We start from the raw sequence: 22,801 nt of genomic DNA, 5'->3' as shown, positions 1-22,801 counted from the left end.
ACGTCCCCCAATATCACCAAAGGCTTGCATATAAAATTCAGTAAACACTCATCAGAGACTGCAGAGACACAACAGGATATAGTCAGAGCCTGCAGACAACCGAGGATACCAGAGATGGCCAGAGACTGCAGAGACACAACAGGATATAGCCAGACTGCAGGCAACGAAGGATACAAGAGCTGGTCAGAGACTGCAGGCAACGAAGGATACAAGAGCTGGTCAGAGACTGCAGACAACGGAGGATACAAGAGCTGGTCAGAGACTGCAGACAACGGAGGATACAAGAGAGGGTCAGAGACTGCAGACAACGGAGGGTACAAGAGAGGGTCAGAGACTGCAGACAACGGAGGATACAAGAGAGGGTCAGAGACTGCAGACAACAGAGGATACAAGAGCTGGTCAGAGACTGCAGACAACGGAGGATACAAGAGCTGGTCAGAGACTGCAGACAACGGAGGATACAAGAGCTGGTCAGAGACTGCAGACAACGGAGGATACAAGAGCTGGTCAGAGACTGCAGACAACGGAGGATACAAGAGCTGGTCAGAGACTGCAGACAACAAAGGATACCAGAGATGGTCAGAGACTGCAGAGACACAATTGGATATAGCCAGACTGCAGACAATGGATACAAGAGATGGTCAGAGACTGCAGGCAATGAAGGATACAAGAGATGGACAGAGACTGCAGAGGCACACTAGGATATAGTCAGAGACTGCAGGCAATGGAGAATACAAGAGAAGGTCAGAGACTGCAGACAACGGAGGATACAAGAGCTGGTCAGAGACTGCAGACAACGGAGGATACAAGAGATGGTCAGTGACTGCAGACAATGGAGGATACAAGAGCTGGTCAGTGACTGCAGACAACGGAGGATACAAGAGCTGGTCAGAGACTGCAGACAACGGAGAATACAAGAGATGGTCAGTGACTGCAGACAATGGAGGATACAAGAGCTGGTCAGTGACTGCAGACAACGGAGGATACAAGAGATGGTCAGTGACTGCAGACAACAAAGGATACCAGAGATGGTCAGAGACTGCAGAGACACAATAGGATATAGCCAGACTGCAGACAATGGATACAAGAGATGGTCAGAGACTGCAGGCAATGAAGGATACATGAGATGGTCAGAGACTGCAGAGGCACACTAGGATATAGTCAGAGACTGCAGGCAATGGAGGATACAAGAGATGGTCAGAGACTGCAGACATGCTGTAGGAGACTGTCAAGAGACTGAACATGATATAGGAGTTGCTGCAGATTGGGAACACGCTTCAGAAGACAGACTGGAAATTATATGAGGCTGCTAAAAATCACTACTTTACAGGGCAATAAGAAAAGCACAGATGAATGTCTGAAAAGGCTCCAATTGCTGCACAAAAAGTCACAAAGGGCTGCACATAGCACCTGGGCCTCAGGTTGGTCCAGACATTCCCAGAAGAGGAGAGAACTAGGATGTGCAAGGAAGGAGGGGGTTGTGCTAAATAATTGACAGTGTCTGGAATGTAAATTCCCTAGCAAGTACAAAGGGTAATTGGCAGTCAAGCAAACATTTTTTTATGGAAATAAAAAATAAAATGCTGAGAGTGCTCATAAATTACTGGAAATGTCTGTAATTCAATGTTTTCAAGCTGGTGGCAGGATCTCTTAAACCTTAGAATCCATTTGTTAACTGCCTGTGCCAATACATAGTGATGTCTCGTTAGAGGATGGCCCAGTGCAAGCCCTAAAGATGATAAATCTGATTTGCAATAAGCTGCACCGATAGGAAATGTACATTTTCCAATATGCTCGTTATGTCAACACTGTTTAAAGTATCATAGAATCCAATACACTAGTGTATAATTGCACTGCTCAGATTTTCTATTCAAATTCAATCCCACTAGGATTATTAAAGCATTTCACAATGCACCCACACATCAGAGAGCTTCCAGAAAGGAATACAATTTTGCTGAAAACAGAGGAGAGACAGACAGCAGCACGCAACGCAATGCAAGGAGCCTGATCTACTAGTCAGGAGCAGGGGTGGACTGACAACTCACGGGGCCCCCGGGCAATAGGGGATCATGGGGCCCCTGTGTCCTAACCCATACTCAAACCACACCTAAAAAAGCCTATGAAAGGTACCAGGGGCATCTCATGGGGCCCCCTACTGACCCTGGGCCCTCGGGCAGTGCCCGAGTTCCCAAATGGTCAGTCCGCCCCTGGTCAGGAGAGATCTAGAGGAAAGCTATTGCAATCTATGGACAGAGTTGCCTGTCCAGGGAACACAATTGGAAAGTTATTTTGCAAGACGTTCTGCTATTGTGTGATTTCTTTTCAGAACACTGCGTTGTATTTAAAATCCTTACCGTGTCATTTAATAAGGCCTTAAATGACAAATAATGGGAGCACACAGAAGCAAAGTGACATTAATGAGCCACTAAAGACTCCCATTGAGAATAATGTATTCAAGTCTTTATTGCTAAACCATCTCCATTTAATCAGAAGAATAGATACTAGGACCCAGACACAGGTCACTGCTCCAGTCACCATTACGTAAATGGAAAACAACAAAACAAAAACCAAACAACTTCTTTGATGTATTTTTAATAAAAGTTGCAACACAACATTATTTCTTATATCTGTCTACCTAAAAGATTTCTAAACAAGATTATCCTCGTTATATAAAAGCATGTTAAAAGGAAAATTAAAAAATAAATTGTTTGCATAGCCTGCATTTTTTTAATATTTTTTCTTGATGTGACTATACAAGATTTGTTAATACATGAATACATAAGGGTACACGTTTACGCATTTAATACAAAACAAGATAGCGAATGCATACAAATGAAGATTTTTTTTCTATTTTCTTCATTTGAATTTATACGCATTTCCACTTCCATGTATGTGTTTAAATATATTAATAAACAGGAATACACTTAGATGCAGTTAATAAAAAGCAAGGTGGCTAATGCATACAAATTGTGTTTTTTTTCTCTTGATGTAAATTTAAATGAATTTCCTCTTCCATTCTTCAGGTATATGAATCCAGTTGAATACACTAACAAGCATTTCATACAAAATAAATGATTTACACACCGTTTCAGGTTTTGATTTTCTTAATGTGAATGTATACACATTTACGAGTGTTTAGATATCAGTGCATCCAGTAAGTATTCACAGCGCTTAACTTTTTGTTATGTTACAGCCTTATTCCAAAATGGATTAAATTTATTTTTTTCCCTCAACATTCTACAAACAATACCTCATGATGACAATGTGAAAGAAGTTTGTTTTGAAATCGTTGCAATTTATTAAAAAAAAAAAAAAAAAAAAACCACACATGTACATAAGTATTCACAGCCTTTGCTGAATACTTTGTTGAAGCACCTTTAGCACCACTTACAGCCTCAAATAGTTTTGAGCATGATGCTACAAGCTTGGCACACCTATTTTTGGGCAATTTCTCCCATTCTTCTTTGCAGTATCTCTCAAGCTCCATCAGGTTGGATGGGGAGCGTTGGTGCACAGCCATTTTCAGTTCTCTACAGAGATATTCAATCTGGTTCAAGTCTGGGCTCTGGCTGGGCCACTCCAGGACATTCACAGAGTTGGCCCATAGCCACTCCTTTGTTATGTGGGCTGTGTGCTTAGGGTCATTGTCCTATTGAAAGATGAACCGTCCCCCAGTCTAAGGTCCAGAGAGCTCTGGAACAGGTTTTTATCAAGGATGACTCTGTACATTGCTGCATTCATCTTTCCTTCAATCCTGACTAGTCTCCCAGTTCATGCCACTGAAAAAAACATCCCCACAGCTTGATGCTGCCACCACCATGCTTCACTGTAGGGATGGTATTGGCCTGGTGGTGAGCGGTGCCTGGTTTCCTCCAGTCATGACGTTTGGCATTCAAGCTAAAGAGTTCAATCTTTGTTCCATCAGACCGGAGATCTTTGTTTCTCATGGTCTGAGAGTCGCTCAGGTGCCTTTTGGCAAACTCCAGGCGGGCTGCCATTTGCCTTTTACTGAGGAGTGGCTGCCGTCTGGCCACTCTACCATGCAGGCCTGATTGGTAGAGCGCTGCAGAGATGGTTGTTCTTCTGGAAGGTTCTCCTCTTTCCACAGAGAAATGCTGGAGCTCTTTCAGAGTGACCATCAGGTGCTTGGTTACCTCCCTAGCTAAGGCCCTTCTCCCTTGATTGCTCATTTTGGCCTAGGAAGATTCCTGGTGGTTCCAAACTTCTTCCATGTATGGATGATGGATGCCACTGTGCTCATTGGAACCTTCAATGCTGGAGAATTTTCTCTGTACCCTTCCCCAGATCAGTGCCTCAATACAAACCTGTCTCGGAGGTCTACGGACAATTCCTTGGACGTCATGGCTTGGTTTGTGCTCTGACATGCACTGTTAACTGTGGGACCTTATATAGACATGTTTATGCCTTTCCTAATCATGTCCAATCGACTGAATTTCCCACAGGTGGACTCCAATCAAGTTGTGGAAACATCTCAAGGATGATCAGTGGGAACAGGATGCACCAGAGCTCAATTTTGAGTGTCATAGCAAAGGCTGTGAATACTTAAGTACATGTGCTTTTTTTAATAAATTGCAAAGATTTCAAAACAAACTTCTTTCATGTTGTCATTATGAGGTATTGTTTGTAAAATGTTGAGGAAAAAAAAAAAATTAATTATTCAATTTTGGAGTAAGGCTGTAACAAAAAAAGTGGCAAAAGTTAAGCGCTGTGAGCTTTCTGGATGACCTGTACATACAAATACAATATATATATATATATATATATATACACACACACACACACACACACATACACACACACACACACACACATACATACACACATCCAAAACAGCAGCTTACAGTAGAGGTAAATGTGTTCCAAACTATATGCAGTGCACTATTCAATAACTGTACACCTATTTTAGTACACTGCATAGCAGGAAAGTACAGTGCAATATACAACGCTCCTCTGAATAAGCCACTACTTGTCCGAAAAAGAAACAAACTGCTTGTTAGTGGAGTACTCAACCACAAGCCACTTTTTAGACTTTGTGCTGAAGCTTAGAATGGATTTTCCAATGGAACTGAAAGGTCATAATAGTGATGTGTGAAAATGGTGACCAGTGCTAAAAAGGATGGCGCAGTTTAAAGTAGAACTCCACTTTAATATCCATGTATATAACAAAACAAAGAAGTTCTTGCAGAAATACCTGCCTTGTCGACAGAGGAGCACCAGAACTCTGTGGCCAGGGAAGAGGAAAACACAACCACATTGGCCTTGGCTCAAAATACAGAACTGCAGAGAGCAGAGCTAATGTTATGTTACCACCTTCCAGTGCAATATTGAAGACCACCCACCACCATCACAGTGAGAGGAGAGAGACGACCCATGTATGTCACATGACCAGTCAGAAGACGCTTAATTTAGGATAGAACAACATTTTTATTTTCCTTTCCTGGAGACCTGCTTTAAAAAGCTAGGATCCTTTAGCGGTTTTTCACTTATGTAGTAAAAATGTAGTCTAAGTAACCCCTTGATTTTTTTTACATTTCTAAGAGACTCCAGTGGCAAATTCTGTTACGGTTCCTGGTTCAGAGTCTGGTCTCCCGTGATTTTAGAAGTTCCCACAGCTCTATGACAATTCTCATAATTGCTGCTCCAGGTGTGCAAGTCTTAGAGCTTCAGTGTATTCTGTCATCACTAGAGAAGCTGAGAGTTAAAGAAAACCAATACTGTAATAAGTGTAAAACTTGTTATTGCTGACCTTCTTCTAGGGGAAAAAATGTTATAATATATATTATACACACACAGTATATCCATGTTCAGCTGTTCAATGTTTAGGAATAGGAACGTTTTCAAGCCAGAGACAATTATACTGCAAGTGAATTCAGGATTGCTCTACATGCCAGTGACTCAGTATCAAAGGTAGAAGGATTGGTGCAACAGCCAAATAAAATATTTCAAAAGGAGAGGTCAGTAGCAGGGAAGATTTGGAGCATCTGTGAGGTCCTTAAAGCTGATTTTCCCCCTTCTTGTCCTGGTAACAACCATTAACATACAGAGAGCTCAGCGTCTTGTTTTCCCTCCCTGGAGTGCATTTAGTGAACATCCATATCCCCTAGAGATGTCACTATAGATGCACACAGTTCTCCATTCTACATAACCTACCCATCAATTATCCAGGCTACCGGGGAGTTATAGAAATAAGGTGAGGTCACATAATGGAACAACGTGGCTAGGAATTGGGATGTATGCACCCTTAACATTAAACCACTCACATTTAAATATGAGTGACATTTAGAAAATTGTTATTGTTATGAATTCTTACTTAGGCACTTGATTATTATGAATGTTCTTTTTATTTTTATCATGAATTATTTCACACAGGCACTTTCATCAGATTATTCTAGTTATGTATTGATGTAACATCTTTAACAGCACAACACAGTTCATTGAAATTTTTTCACCTAGTTTGGTGAAAACACAGTGAGTGCAGTCATTTTATTCACACATTTGTTGACTACTTTTTTATACACAACGCAGGGTAGTTGTTTCACTTAGACAGGACTCATGTTTTATTAGAAATAAAATGATTGGGAAAGGGCGGGGGGGTGACATGTTTTACTGCACCAGGTGACACCAACCCTAGTGACGACACTGGTGTAGGCTCTCTGGGAACTTTCCGCTCCCAGCCACTGCTTCTCCATCAACCAATCTATGAGCGCCACTCCAGGGGGTGGACAGATGTGACAAGATGGTGGACATAGGGGATAGAAGGACGAGCCTGACTGATAGCTCTCAACTCTTCCAGAGCCATTCCAGGGCGATGAGAGAAGAGTGCGGGCTCTGACCTCCCTACACTCTCCTCAAAGGCTGTGCCGGCAATATACTGTTCCCCAGGATCCCTTGCAATGTCTACTGAGGGCACTGGACCAAGAACTGTTCCAACCAGGAGTGTATATTATGGTATTGAGACTTTTATATCTGGCTAGGAAGTTGATAGCAAGCTGCTGGTTATCATCGGCTCTGCCGACTAGTAAGCAACGGATAGATTATGTTAATTCGTTACTCCCGCAGGAAAAACACACGTATCAACATCGCAATGCTTATCGTAAGTTCCAGCAGGTATGGCAGGGTTGGCTGGATACACCTGGGCTCGCCCCTCTTCAATTGATAGCAGACCGACTTTTGCAGGAGTGACATTTTATATCAGGTGTGTGGATCCACATCTCCCCTTAGGAGAGATCATGTGCATTCCCCATTTTCTCTGATGAGATGTCTCGGGTGAACCAGATGATGTTGATATTTTTTTTTTTTATTGTTTGAAGGCATGTTTTTGGCTTTGATCCTCCCCCCCCCCCATTTATGTTTACATCTTGGCGGGAAAGAATAAAAGGTAAAAAAAGGAAAAAGCATGGTATTGTCAAGAAGGCTTTGGATCCTTGTGGTCTCTGTTTTGTTTGATTGCTATTTCTGTTATTCTGTCCATTACGGGATCTGCGTATCCACATTGTTCTATTTATGTGTAATCCTGTTGATGCAGTAATGTCATTGTGGTATCTGTAAGGACTGTTCCATTTTCTTTATTATCTTGGCAATAAAAGTTGTCTGCATTTAAAAAAAAAAAAAAAAAAAAGGTTGTGCCAGAGTACCCATTCTGTTCCTGCTGTCACCCACTGGGGATCAGGTCTGGGTCAGAGATCAGGGTGTGTGCATGTGTGGTGTTGGTCGATCGAGATGCCCAGACTGTTTTGGAGTGGATCTGGCAGAAGGCAGAAGATCCATGGCCAGCCGACTACCACGGCCTAGGAGTAGAAGTGAGTGAGCCATGGAAGCTGAGCAAAGTCTGTAGTAGGGTCCAAATTTGTGAAGAAGATGGAGGGATTTGTGAAGAGTGGGGAAGAGGAATTTGCAAAGAGGTGAATGCCAGGGGGAATTTGTGAAAATTGGTGAGAAGGCAAACAGCATAACATCATAATAAGGAGTTTCCCCCTAGAAGAAGGTTTTATTGTCTGCTGCAAGTAAGTTATGAGGCACAAATTACTTGGTTTACCCCAGGTGATGACAACCCATGAAAAAAAAAAAAAAAAAAAAAAATTGGCTCCTAACTTTTAGCTGGCTCCTAGATTCAAAGCACACTTGTCAAGCCCTGGATTAGTGTATGCAGATGCTGAAATGTATAAAACATTCAAAAACAATTAATAAAAGAGGGGTCATGCACAAACATAAGAGACTAAGCAGTCTGCACAAGGTCTGGTTTGAAGCACAGTGCTACTAATCCTTACATTAGCTATGTGATGGTAATCTCTAGCTTTGAGCCGATACTCTGAGCGATGCCATGCTTAGAGCAATTTACAGGCAGATGTTTTCAGTGATCATCTCAGGGATCAGGAGTTTAGAACTTCCCATACAAATCCAATTTTGCTCATTTACAGGACTGTTGTACATACAAGCATTTGGACAAGAACAAAGCAGCCCTGATAGAAATTATTCACTCTTTGTGCATATTTCCCTGTACCACACAGTACTTTACTTGGTCCAAGTGAGCCTCTCAAACATTTTATCCTCTGAGGAACCCTTGGAATAATCTCTAGGTCTTGGAGAACCTCTGCTAAAACCAATTTATTAGAGATTATAGGGAACATGCCCCTTACATTGGTGGCCAATAGGAAGAAAACCACTTTACATCCAAAAAGATAACCGGTGCTATGCAGCTGGTTTTTCAAATGGCATTGGTTATGGAACTACACAGGAACTTTCGAATGGGAGGTCAATCAGCCACAGCTCAGGGAACCTCTAGAAACTTCTGGAGGACCCTGGGGTCCCACAAAACCCTGGTTGACAATGGCTGGTCTAAGTAGAGATATTAGTGTGGCTGTATAAAAACAACAAAAAAAACCTGTTCAATCAGACTGAACTGTGTACTACCAGTTTATGGGGATCTTTACCATGTTTTCGCAGCACATTATTCATGAACATGGATACATAGAAATTCACACAAGACCATAAAGTGTTCTATTCATTTAAAGACCCAGCAGCTACAGAAATATACATGCTGATCCACAAGAAATGCACTTAGAATTTAAAGTTCTGTTGGGGGCCGATAACACACAGCATTTCTGTGGACTGAAAGGTGTCAGCCCTACCCAGTTATCTTTTGCCTAAGCTGGCTGATAGTAATGATTGCTATGAGTAAGGTCTTGTTTGACTGAATTCTGGAACTATTTGTACTCTAGTGTTGCCTGCATTCTGGAACTATTTGTACTCTAGGATCTGCAACTAGGTGAAGATGAATTTTAGAAAGTTTTATTCAGATGCATAGGATTTGATTTACTGGTTCAGCAGATGGAAACTGCAAGAGTTGCACGGTGAGATATATACTCCTTATGGAAAACATGCTATGAGGGTTGTAGCACCACTGATTTTTTGACATGGTCAACAGGTATTTTCCGTTATCAAACACATATAATCAAACACTTTCGATGGTTTAAAGGCCTCATTCACATGGCTGCCAAGACCTGTAAGTCAGTGACTAGTCCCGTGTGTTTAGGCAGCATGAGCCACCAGGTGCTGCATACAGGCAGTCCTTCCATGGATATAGGGATGCAGCAGCTGCTTGGACACAGGCACTCATCTAAATTTGACAGGTGTGCAGGTGAGTAGCCATTAAAGGAGACACTGTACTTGAGGATGTTTACACATGCCTGTCAATATGGACAAGAGCCCTCGTAAACTTGAATAGGCTGCCTGTATTTAGTACCTGGTAGCTCAAGCTACTCAACCCATTCAAGGACTATGGGTCCCAGTGCCCGTGTAAATGAGGCCTAACTGACCAAAAGGGAGCAAGAATCAGAGACGTTTATTGTTAGGCTTCAGATGCACTTTGTTTCTGTAGTAGCACAGATGGATATATTTGCTAGGCATGCAACATATTCGTTTTGATCCCAAATAGGGTCATCAAATAGATATTTATAGCCCCCAGACTGGTGGAACAGTAAAAAAAAAAAAAATAGTGTTTCTCAATTTACAAAGCAATAGCAATTGGACAGCTGGAGACTCCAAAACAGCACATAGACTTGGGAGAACAAAGCATACGGGCATTTCTGGTCTATTTTGATTCCACTATTTGCTAATGAAGAACAGGCAATATGAAAGAAATGTGAGCTGGACGTCTGCTCCTAAGAGTCTAATTTTGAGAAAAGCCTCTTACACATATGGCTGGTTTAGAAGAAGTGGTTGGTCAGTCATTATACAAAAATCAATTACTTACTGTGATTAATATATTGATTGCCAACTATGTGAACCATGATTGCATTAAAAGGCAAAGGGCAATTTCTCAATGTATTAGGACCGTAGTGGAATAGCATGCACGATGAAGGAATACGCTAACAGTATCAAGAACGGAAGGAGTACTAGGATTATTTCCTCTATACAGAAGGAAACCATTAAATGTGCAATGCTGAGCTCGTTAGGATGTAGGAAACAGTCATTTCTTTCTACATGGGTAACAAATTCTGCATCCTAGCAACAGTGTGTTTCTGACCCCAGCCTCTCTCTTCATATTGTTTAACCAACTTACAGTAATGTCCGGCATAGTCATCCAGAGCTTAGTCTTTATTTACTTTCCAAAACCGTTCAACCAAACGATTCACCTGTTCATGAACACTCCCAGGAGAGGATTACAGGGAGACCTAAGATTACTACCTGTATTGACACACTCTGGCAGCCCAAGAGTAAAGCCCCGTATACACGAAGAGAATATCGGACAAATGATCACCAGTTTATTTCGCCTGCTAGTCTCCCATCAAAAGTGAAAAGGTTACTAAAGATACGAACATTCTCCTATGAAAGAAAAGAATTTCGACAGTGATGTATTGAATATTTGGATGACTACTGTACTGGTTAAATGTGTATCGTACAAGAAAAATTTTCGCACTTATCCCTTCGGATATTGTCGCATGAATTGTTGTGATTGGCTCTCGAAAGCGGTGTACTAACAATCCAAATATTGGATGATTGGTCCTCATATGAAAATTTTCATACGATTTTCTTCTAGTGTGTACGGGGCATAAAGTTTTTGTTCCTCCACTAAAGGTAGAGACAGACCATGCTGCCTCAGGAGACAGCGGCAATGACTTCTCTTGGAGGCGCGTCTTATTTTTGAAGTACTCCCATACTTGGGTCTGAATGAAGGGACATGTATGCACACTGGCACAACAAACGATGGGACTTGTAGGCCAGAGTAGTAAGATGGGAATAGGGATGATGCTATTAAAGCATGTTCCCTGATTGTAAGTTTGGGAAAGCAGTGCAGAAGAAGCAAAAAAGGCCTTAGCACCACTTTAAAGTGACTCTAAAGGCTGAAGTTTTTTTTAGCTTCATGCATCTTCTGCATGCAGCTCCCCAGATCCCCTCTTACCTGAGCCTGATCTCGATGCAGTGATGTACACAAGTGCAGAAACTCTCTCTCTCCTCATTGGCTCAGACACTGGCTCCCGCTGTGTCAACCACAGCCAGTAAGGAGGAAGCGGTGGAGCAGGGTTGAGCCACACTGTCTATGGACACACAGATCAGGGCTCAGAAGCAAGCATGCACAAGTGCTCCCACACCAAGTGGTTTGCCATGGGGGCACTCAGGAGGGAGGAGCCAGAACCAGCAGGGGACCTGAGAAGAGGAGGATTGGGTCTACATGCTTGCTCAGAGAAGGCAAGGAACACATTTTTCATTTAAAAAAATTATTTTTAGTATCAAACAAATGTAGGAGGAACACTATGTGGGACACAGTTAATCCAAAAAGGAATATATGACTAAAGTACAGTTTAGTATTTCTACTAGCAGTGATAAATTGGCACCATCTAGTCCCTAGGGGTGAATATGCATTAAAGCCATTACTGTTTAAGTGCTTTCTGTAATAGAAAAATAAGTCTAAAAAAAAAATGGGAAGCGATTACTGCAAACTGTTCTCTATAGTTAACACTCCCTTACTGTGGGGAAACCATGCTACAAATGTACACATGGGGCTCAGATGGACACTTTGTTTCTTTTAGACCCATGGCCTCTCTCTGTAGAGCAGTGTTTTTCAACCTTTTTTGTGCAAAGGCACACTTTTTTCATGAAAAAAATCACGAGGCACACCACCATTAGAAAATGTTAAAAAAATTTACCTCTGTGCCTATATTGACTATATATAAAGTAATTCTCTTGAATAGGAATCAAACACAAAGAAATTATTTTATAATTACTTTATTATGAAATAATAAAGTATTTTATAATTGGACCCGGGGGCCGGACCAAGAGTAGATGAATGATGTGTATGTGTCATCCATAGTAAGTATAGTAATATTCCCCCATAGTAAGCATAGTAATTAATCCCCCATATAGTAATTCATCCTCCATATAGTAATTCATCCCCCATAGTAATTCATCCCTCATATAGTATTTCATCCCCCCATATAGTATTTCATCCCCCCATATAGTATTTCATCCCCCCATATAGTATTTCATCCCTCATATAGTAATTCATCCCTCATATAGTATTTCATCCCTCATATAGTATTTCATCCCTCATATAGTATTTCATCCCCCATATAGTATTTCATCCCCCCATATAGTATTTCATCCCCTCATATAGTATTTCATCCCTCATATAGTATTTCATCCCCCCATATAGTATTTCATCCCTCATACAGTAATTCATCCCTCATATAGTATTTCATCCCTCATATAGTATTTCATCCCCCCATATAGTATTTCATCCCTCATATAGTAATTCATCCCCCCATATAGTATTTCATCCCCCCATATAGTATTTCATCCCCCCATATAGTATTTCATCCCCCCATATAGTATTTCATCCCTCATATAGTAATTCATCCCTGATATAGTAATTCATCCCCCATATAGTATTTCATCCCCCCATATAGTATTTCATCCCTCATAAAGTAATTCATCCCTCATATAGTATTTCATCCCCCACAGTACTATTCCCCCCCCCCCTTCTAGTAAGCCAAGTCCCCCGTGTCAATTCACTTACCTTTTGCGTTCCTCTCGCTGTCTTCCCGCGCCGTTCGGGTCTTCAGGGCGGACTGTGAGAGGAGCCTAGCTCCCCTCCCCTCACGTTCGGCACGCTGCCCCGCCTACACACATCCTGACAGCCACATCCGCAAGCCGGATTAAAAGGTCCGCGCGGACTTTTGGGGCTGCCAACCGAGAGGAGGCAGGGGAGCGGCCGACCGAGAGGAGGGAGGGGAGCAGGCGCCCGGCACACAGAAGAGCCGCATTAGACTGGGTAAAGAGCCGCATGTGGCTCGCGAGCCGCGGCTTGCCGACCACTGAATCATTAGATTCTAATGATTGGTCTATTTGTGAGCCGAAGCCACATGTTACAGATGAAATTGGAATTTTTCCCACGGCACACCAGACAATATCTCACGGCACACTAGTGTGCCGCGGCACAGTGGTTGAAAAACGCTGCTGTAGAGAACACAACAGGATTCACCAAAAGTCTCTCAGGCATCCAGATCAAGGTTTGTAAGACGCTGCTGGCCACCATCTCCAGACTGAAGTTGCCCAGAGCAATGAAAACTTACTTTTCAAGCTTGCCTGCCCTAGAAACACAAGAGGTGGAATCTTACTGGTTGCTATGGACACTGCATTGTTTTCATGAAGTTGTCATTTTAGGCTCCCATACCCTTTTATTTTCACCTGACCGGTCTGACATTAATTCACTTCCTGTCCAAGGGTGACAACACTCACTCTTTGTACGGTTTATGGAGGATCAGTGCTGTGATCCAGGAAAGGAAGTGTATTAAGATTACAGAACACCTCCCTCAGTTTTGAGGCGGTTGATAGGCATTTGCCAAGCGTTAAAACCACACCACAAACACCTATAATGAAGTTAAATGGTATTAACGCTCTGCAACCGCACCATAAATGCCTGCCAGACGTTTGCAGAGCAGCACCATAGACTTGAATGGGAGGCTTCAACTCCTCCTGACTGGACACAAGGGGGTTTATTTACTAAAGCTGGAGAGTCCAAAATCAGACTCCCTTCTGCATAGAAACCAATCAGCTTCTAACCTCAGCTTGTTCAATGAAGCTTTGGCAATGAAACCTGGAAGCTGATTGGTTTCTATGCAGAAGGGAGTCTGATTTTGCACTCTCCAGCTTTAGTAAATAAACCCCAAGGCGTCAGTTTTGCTGCGACCAGGGGCGGACTGACAACTCATGGGGCTCCCGGGCCCACACTCAAAGCACACCCAAAAAAAGCCTATGAAATGTACCAGGGACATCTCATGGGGCCCCCTTCTGACCCCGGGCCCTCGGGCAGTGCCCGAGTTCCCCAATGGTCAGTCCGCCCTGGCCAGGACGCAACACTAATGCTTCAGTGTGAACAGCACTGTGTGCTGCCATGTGCAGAATTTTCACAGGCATTTGAGAAGCGTTAAAAACGCTTCCCAAACGCCTGTCTGACGCCTGCTGACAAAGCTAGTGTGAAGTGAGCCTAACTCGCACTTTTAGATAGTTTGCAATTCAAAACAAAAAAAAAAAAAAAAAGGCTTTGTTCTGCTTTAACTGCTCATACTAAACAACATTGTTATAGACTTTTACTAGAGAGTAATGCTTTCCTATGCTCAGTTCACACTAGCCGACTTTAAAGTCGCACAATTTTCAGTGCGACTTTAAGACATTTACACCTCCTAGATTGTAAGCTTCAAGGGACAGGGCCCTCGATCCCCTCGTGTATTGAATCGTATTGTTACTGTACTGTCTCCCATTATTATGTACAGCGCAGAGCAAACTGTTGCCGCTATATAAATCCTGTATAATAATAATACTACACCTACTGGCACTGAAGCCGTATCAATGTCGCATCAAAGTAGTGCGGAAAACCTTATGTCGCAGTGACTTCAGAATTGAAAATTGGAACAGCTCTCAGAGATACATGGCATTTCCTATGTCCTGCGACTTTGGGTTTCACAAGTCAGATCTTATGTTGCAAGAGTGTGAACAGAGCCTTAATCATGGTGAAGAAGAAAGTCAACTTAAATGTAACTGCTGGTGTGTGACACCAAGATGCAACCTTAGGATCTTCTTCCAAATGTCATGCAGCCATCAGAATCTCCACTTTCCTGTATTTATTGTTAAGGTTGAAACAATGTTTCATTGATTTTTACTGATATTTTCAAGTAACAATCTTCTTCTATAACAAAGTCAAAACTTCACACAATAGAATAGAAAACAAAATCCCAAACTTGGATTGTCAAACACATGCGGATCTAGGCTTACACATTCCCATGTCCTCTTTAATATACATTTTACTTCACAATGGCCGATTACATAACTAATATGAAGAATGAGAACTGCAGAAAATGTTAATATTTCATATAGTAGTTTAATATTTTACTAAGCAATAGTTTAACATTTTATACAGTAGCCTATATTAAAGCATTGAATTAACACAGAATAGGTCTCACCAACTAGACCTAGAATGAAATATGGCCAATTCACATATCTGAGGAACAGGTGAGGACACATCCTTCCTTCACTTTCCATCAGAAGGTCCATAAGCATCTGAAAGGGCACATCTGATCCCTACTCATTCTTCAATGACAGGAGCATGTACTTTCAGTGGAGTCAAAAACTTTCATAAAAACTGTCAATTTAGGCTGCTTTCACACAGATTCGTTTTCCTCCCCACTTTTTTCCTATGGAAATCTTCACACTGATCCATTGCAGTTTAGGTGTGTTTTTATTTTGCATCCTGCTTGCTGCATTTTTAGTGCAGCTTTGGTGTGCAAAAATAAAAAGCACCAAAAAACACACCTTCCCATTGAATAAATGGAAAATGCAGCAAAAATGCAGCAAAAACATACCTGCAGTGCGTTTGAGTCATGGTCAATAAAAAAAATGTGGTATAAACGTGGAAAAAAAAAAAACACTTAAATGTTTTTACTAGGATCAGTGTGAAAGTAGCCTGAATGGCCAAGATGACAGTCTCTCTCGGAAAAAGTAAGATACGCAAATAGTGCTCCACAATCCAAGACTTCTGTGCTAAAGACACAAAAATGTTCTCTTACCAAGCAGAAAAAATTAAGGGCATAGACAGGGGCGGACTGAGAACTCATGGGGCCCCCAGGCAATAGGGGATCATGGGGCCTGTGTCTTTGCCCAAACTCCAAAAAGCCTATGAAAAAGGTACCAGGGGCATCTCATGGGGCCCCCTACTGACCCCGGGCAGTGCCTGAGTTTCCAAATGGTCAGTCCACCCCTGGGCAGAGATAGTCATCATCCGGATATCCATATTTCTTGACTAGCCTCACTTTTTTTTTTTTTTTTTAAGGTGTCTTACCCTTTAAGTGAACCTGCTAGCAAATTCATACAATTGTAAGTCCTGCTGGTCAATAACCTTTACTATTCTGTACACTTCTCTGGTTTAATTTTCACTTTGAATCCAGTTGGTTGAGCTCCCTAACATTTGGGCTAAGTGCTACTAGTAAAATGTGGGCAGATATGATAGAAAATATACTACGGCCAGGGGTAGGCAACCTCAGCAAGCCATTTGTGGTGAAAATCTAAAGGGACACTGCATGGCTAACAGCCACAGGCATGACCCCCAGAGGAAGAGGCATGGTGGGATTTGTAGCTTCACCACAGCAGGAGTGCCGAAGTGGTCTACCCTTGTGTTAGGCCAATCAATTCTACAACTGCAGTTTAGTGATGTCTTTGAAAGTTCTAATTTATCCAGGTCATGGTATAGCTGGAAGTAGTTTGTTCAAGTCAACTGAACTTCTTCTGCAATGTTGAAGACTTTTTGCTACCCGTCTCAAGAGATGAGGATGCCTTCCTGGATGACTAGCAAAACATCTTCAATTTCACATAACAAGTCCAACTGAATGTGGCCAACTACTAGTCATAGTAATGTTCTGGACATGCTTAGTTATTAAAATATGTACAACTGAAGGTCCAAGCTAGACTATAACCACCACATTCAACAGGGACCAAATTCCTTGATTAGTATATAGGAAAGCATGGCAGTCACTTAAGGCCTGCAACTATGGTAAACGCCAACACACCTCTCTGCAGTTTGGTGCAGATCACCCCTTGGCTGGATTTTCTACACCTGGTTGAGGTTTCCAGTTCATCTTCATGCAGGGCAAAGCTGACCTGAGCAGTTGCGGACTGACCATTTGGAAATTCGGGCACTGCCCGACCCGAGGGCCCAGGGTCAGTAGGGGGACCCATGAGATGCCCCTGGTACCTTTTTCATAGGCTTTTTGGAGTATGGGCAAGGACACAGGGGCCCCATGATCCCCTAATGCCCGGGGGCCCCATGAGTTGTCAGTCTGCCCCTGGACCTGAGTAAACCATAACTCAATCAACTGGCCTGTTATAAAGGGCTATGAACTCTCCCCAAATGGCCAGTACTTTCACATGAAGTGAGTCACATGCACCTCTATATCCAGAAGTACCTGGTGTTTTCTTCACTACCTGCAGATGAACATAGTGGGGGGCAAGTACAGATGAGTATTCACTACTAAGGAATGAAGGGTGGGGAGGGAGTAAAGCAAACCTAGCACACGAAGGTTCACTTTAAATGTTCATGTGAGGAATATGAATGCTACCCTTGCTTGACTGACAAAGCCAATTATCTGGCTGTTGGAATGAACCTCTTGCATCAATACACTGAGCCACTGATCTGGTCAGGATTGTAGATAAAGATTTCTGGCCATTTCTTTCAGCTTTTATGACCCACATAGGATTTTCAAATCAATGAGGACCCCCCCCCCCCCCCGCCCCAGAAAAAACAACAAAAACAAATCAATGAAGCCAGGGCTTCAGCATGACAGCCAGGGAGCTAGCAGTTTCAGAAAAAGTGAAAATAAGCACGAGCATCTTCTATATTTTGCATGTCCAGTTTTTATTCAGTCTGTAAAACACATGAAAAACATTACATTAATAGCTTTCGGGGGGGGGGGGGGGCTAAATTCTGGCCAACACATTACAGCATGTGAGGATTATTAATACAATATTAGTATGCAATATTCTGAACAATCACCAGCTTTAAAATAAAGTACCAAGTTCCATGAAGTAGCATGTTCCTGCCAACCTATGGCATATATCAGCACACCAATTATATATATCACACAGCCGACCACACTGACCTCCATCACCAGCTAAAAAGAACAAAAACTGGATAGCTCAACATTAAAATTCTATTATACAAGCAGACTTGACCTGTCATCCTTCTCTACCAAGTCTAAGAAAACGAAGAATCATATAAAAGAAACCATCATCTGAACAGGCAGAGAAAAAAATGACATATAAGCATGCAGAGACACAGCAAAGCGTCTGTTGACCCAGCCTGGTCATGAAAATGTCATTTCCTGTACGCTGCAGCCAGCAACTCCATCAGCAAACACTAAATCTGCTCATTCACGGAAAGACGTTTCCAAAAAGATGTTCCATATTAACACTGTCATCTTTTATTAATGAGATGCTTCCTACCAAAAATAGCACTGAAATGCAAGTCTGGCAGAGTGCAGACTGAGAAGTGCCAGAAGAGGAAACTGCAAACACAGTGTGGCCTCTACCAGCACTGCTTAGGTGGCCAGCGGCCGGCCCCCGCCAGCGCCGGGCTACGTGGCCACTGGCCGGCCCCCGCCAGCGCCGGGCTACGTGGCCACTGGCCGGCCCCCGCCAGCGCCGGGCTACGTGGCCACTGGCCGGCCCCCGCCAGCGCCGGGCTACACCACGCATAAGACTAACTCAATGAATTTCAGACTTACACATGAGGACCATAAATATATGTATATCTGTACATATTATAATCAGTTTGCGTAAGGCAGAAAATCACTGGGTCAGACTATTATGTAGGATAACACCGCAGAGGCCAGGCATTGGCCGCGTTGCACGGCGCCCGCAGAGGCCGCGTTGCACGGCGCCCGCAGAGGCCGCGTTGCACGGCGCCCGCAGAGGCCGCGTTGCACGGCGCCCGCAGAGGCCGCGTTGCACGGCGCCCGCAGAGGCCGCGTTGCACGGCGCCCGCAGAGGCCGCGTTGCACGGCGCCCGCAGAGGCCAGGCATTGGCCGCATTGCACGGCGCCCGCAGAGGCCAGGCATTGGCCGCATTGCACGGCGCCCGCAGAGGCCAGGCATTGGCCGCATTGCACGGCGCCCGCAGAGGCCAGGCATTGGCCGCATTGCACGGCGCCCGCAGAGGCCAGGCATTGGCCGCATTGCACGGCGCCCGCAGAGGCCAGGCATTGGCCGCATTGCACGGCGCCCGCAGAGGCCAGGCATTGGCCGCATTGCACGGCGCCCGCAGAGGCCAGGCATTGGCCGCATTGCACGGCGCCCGCAGAGGCCAGGCATTGGCCGCATTGCACGGCGCCCGCAGAGGCCAGGCATTGGCCGCATTGCACGGCGCCCGCAGAGGCCAGGCATTGGCCGCATTGCACGGCGCCCGCAGAGGCCAGGCATTGGCCGCATTGCACGGCGCCCGCAGAGGCCAGGCATTGGCCGCATTGCACGGCGCCCGCAGAGGCCAGGCATTGGCCTCGTAGTATACTGCTAGTAGGGGCCAGGCATTGGCTAATTTAGTGTATTGCTGATATATACCTCTATTTTTTTTTCTACATATCAATATTTAATTTTAATTTTTTTTTTTACAGGAATAGGTAGAAGAGGGACCAGGGCCTATACCTGTAACTGAACAGGCAGACATTACATTCAATCCAATACAGAAATGTGTAGCAACCCAGCAATACCATGATTTCATCACATGACACCAACACTGTGTCCACTTCTCTGGCCGGCCATACCACACCAATGTACTGAGCTACAGAAACAGTGTAGCAAAAAATAAAAATGTATCTTTTAGTATCATCCAGTTAAAAAAACCAAACTACACAGAAGCGCCAGCTATGAGCACCTATAATAACAGTTGTCAGACACAAGTAGCACTGTGATCAGATGTCTCCCATCCACCCAGCAGAGTGCAGGCATGGTGCAGCTCTCCATGTACAGAGAGGAGGAAGCAGCACTGGATCCAATGATCCCAGGACAGGGAGATGGGAGCTCTGCACATGATCTGCAAACATAAGCCCCTTCCTGGGAGGGCCAATCATACTTCCTGATTTCCCATGTCCTGGGGCCCATGCATGAGCCGGCTGTGTGCAGGGGGGCCTGCCACCCCCCCCCCCCCCGATCAATGTCTACTCCCCCATAGACCCCCGATGCAGGGAATGTTGGGGGCACACATTGCTGGATCCCCATCACAGGAGAGGACTGCAGTGGAGGAGATGGAGGGAGCAGTGACAGCTGAGACTGCAGGGATCCCTGTGAAGGATGCCAGGTCTGCCCCCCATCCCAGGGAGGAGAGCCCCCCTCAGGTGGACAGCCCGGTACTGCAGCACTGTGCCATGGCCGGGATCGGTAAAGTTAGTAGCAGAGCAGGTCGGGGGCGGCACATGGATGGACAGCCGTGCAGTACGAAGTGTCCTCAGTCAGGGAGGCTCCCTGCCCGCTGTCAGCAGCAGCCCCGCCGAGTTACTAAAGCAACCGCTGCAGCACAAGCCGGGAGTTCCCTGGACACCCCGCCCCGGGGCGCCTCCCTCCTCGTCCTGACACAGCAGACCGCACCGTCGTCCCCGGCCCGGAGCTCCCCCGTCACAGCCCCGCTCCTCACTCACCGTCCTGTCAGGCCGGTGCCTGCTGCCTCCGAGTCCGGGAGAGCGCACCGCCAGCCCCCCGCCGCTCCTGGAGAGCAACAGCACCAGAGATCTACCTGCCGCGGCCGCCATCTCTCAACTGGAAGCGCTCCGGACCTGGGCGCGCAGCGGCGCTGGCTGGGGCGGGACTAAAACACGCCGCTCAAAAGTGCTGGGGCCAATGAGCGAGTGAGCGCAGTGACAGCGGGGCGTGGCCGAAGTGGGGAAACTCGCTCGGTGAAGGTGTTGGGAGGCTTGTTGGGACTATAGTGAAGTGGGCGGGGCTGGAGCAGAGGCTGTCATCGGGCGGACCGCCCACCGGGGGATGTGTCTGGGGAGGCCAGGGATGGTGAAGTGTGAAGGAAGACGGGGAGTTAGTGCAGATCCTAGCGGAGAATGCCGGCTGACAGGGTCCCATCTAGAATCGCAAGTGTAGCCCGGACCTCTCCACACATGCATGTCCTCTCTGGGTGGACAGAAGTGCTTTCTCATCGTCCACATTCGGCAACAAGTGCCGTGTCCACGCACTCCGTTCCTGCAGGTTTAACCCCTGGGTGGCAAAGCTTTCTGGAAATATTACACACACACACACACACACAGATCAATCGGCTGATATGATCGGATGGAAAGAGATCGGCAAATGGCAACATGAATCTGATGACCTTATAGTGACACTAAACGATGTTCTCATTCTGCCCAAATAATCCATACACATCCATTACCTAATCACCCGAAATCTCTTTTACATGAACTCATTTGTGTCTTTTGTCTTCATGATCTCCAGAACCTTTCCTTTTCCACTGACTTGTGTTTGTATTGAACAAGCAGTGTATGTTAGTTGTGGTCATGGGCACTGCTCTCTGCTCCAGGGGCGGACTGACAACTCATGGGGGCCCCGGGTAATAGGGGATCATGGGGCTCCTGTGTCCTCACCCACACTCAGACCACATCCAAAAAAGCCTATGAAAGGTACCAGGGGCATCTCATGGGGCCCCCTACTGACCCTGAGCCCTTGGGCAGTGCCGAGTTCCCAAATGGTCAGTCCGCCCCTGCTCTGCACACTATACCTCCCATAGTCGCTAGTCCCTAGTCCATCTTGGGAGCCAGTAATACAGGATGGCCACATTTCTATACACAGCGGAGTCATGGAAAAAGAACGTAGCCACCCTCAGACAGGAAGTCAGAGAACTGCAATAAAAAAGAAATCTGGGAATTTGGAGGAGGCTGATAGCAAGAGAAGGAACTCTGTCTAAGTTACAGCCAGTGGCATCCTTGGTAGGTGCAGGGGGTGCGCACTGCATTGGGTGACACCTATCGCACGGGGTGACACCAGACCCGCTCCACGGAAAGGTAAGTTTTAAAGCAAGCTGACAATCCCCGCAGGATGGATCAGATCTGCGGATTGAGCATAATGGATCCGAGTCCGTTCCATTATGCTCCCCAATCTGCAGATCCAATCCATCTTGCGGGGATCGTCGGATTGCTTTAAAACTTACCTTTAGGTGGAGATTGTGGAGAGATCAGTTAACCCTGTATAAGTTGCAAGCCGACGATCCCCGCAGGATGGATCGGATCTGCGGATTGGGGAGCATAATGGATCGGACTGTGATCCATTATGCTCAATCCGCAGATCTGATCCATCCTGCGGGGATCGTCGGAGGGGTGACACCAAGTGTTACCGCACCAGGTGACACCAACCCTAGGGACGCCCCTGGTTAAAGCAGTATTGAATCCAAAAACAACATTTTTATATGTTGCAGCATACCAATTCTTACATGTGGCGGCTGCTTTTGTTTTCATTTTTAGGTCTTTTTCATTTATTTTCACACGGTGATCCTGTCACCAAAACAAATTCTGTCCTAGAGACTCTTGAGGAACCACAGCAACACCTTTCAACAGCAGCACTGTCAGTGTGGGGAATGGGTGGTGGTGGATTTAGATGGACTTGACTAACAAGATAAAGCTGAAGTTCAACTAACACTTTAACAAGGGAGTTGCAGCAAGTTATTTTTTTCTTTATGGGATAAAGGTTTTTCATAAATGAATAAAAACTGACCATTGTAAGCACCCCTGTCAGTGTTAAATGG

The 22,801-nt window shown here is 44.9% G+C and overlaps 1 protein-coding gene across 1 annotated transcript in view; it reads right to left on the bottom strand.

The window, feature by feature from the left end:
* The window catches only part of MCU (mitochondrial calcium uniporter), a 171,768-nt gene extending 150,915 nt beyond the window's left edge, over nt 1-20,853 (bottom strand). The window contains exon 1 of the mRNA XM_089670731.1: nt 20,697-20,853. Coding sequence (XP_089526857.1) covers nt 20,697-20,807 — 111 coding nt within the window. The 5' untranslated portion in view covers nt 20,808-20,853. The remainder of the gene's footprint in view (nt 1-20,696) is intronic.
* Between the last annotated feature and the right edge of the window lie 1,948 nt (nt 20,854-22,801).

The sequence above is a fragment of the Staurois parvus genome, unplaced genomic scaffold, assembly GCF_062004578.1.
Source record: "Staurois parvus isolate SC_StPar_1 unplaced genomic scaffold, SC_StPar_1.0 ptg000094l, whole genome shotgun sequence".
Classification (NCBI taxonomy): domain Eukaryota; kingdom Metazoa; phylum Chordata; class Amphibia; order Anura; family Ranidae; genus Staurois; species Staurois parvus.
This window is presented reverse-complemented; position numbering and strand designations above follow the sequence as displayed.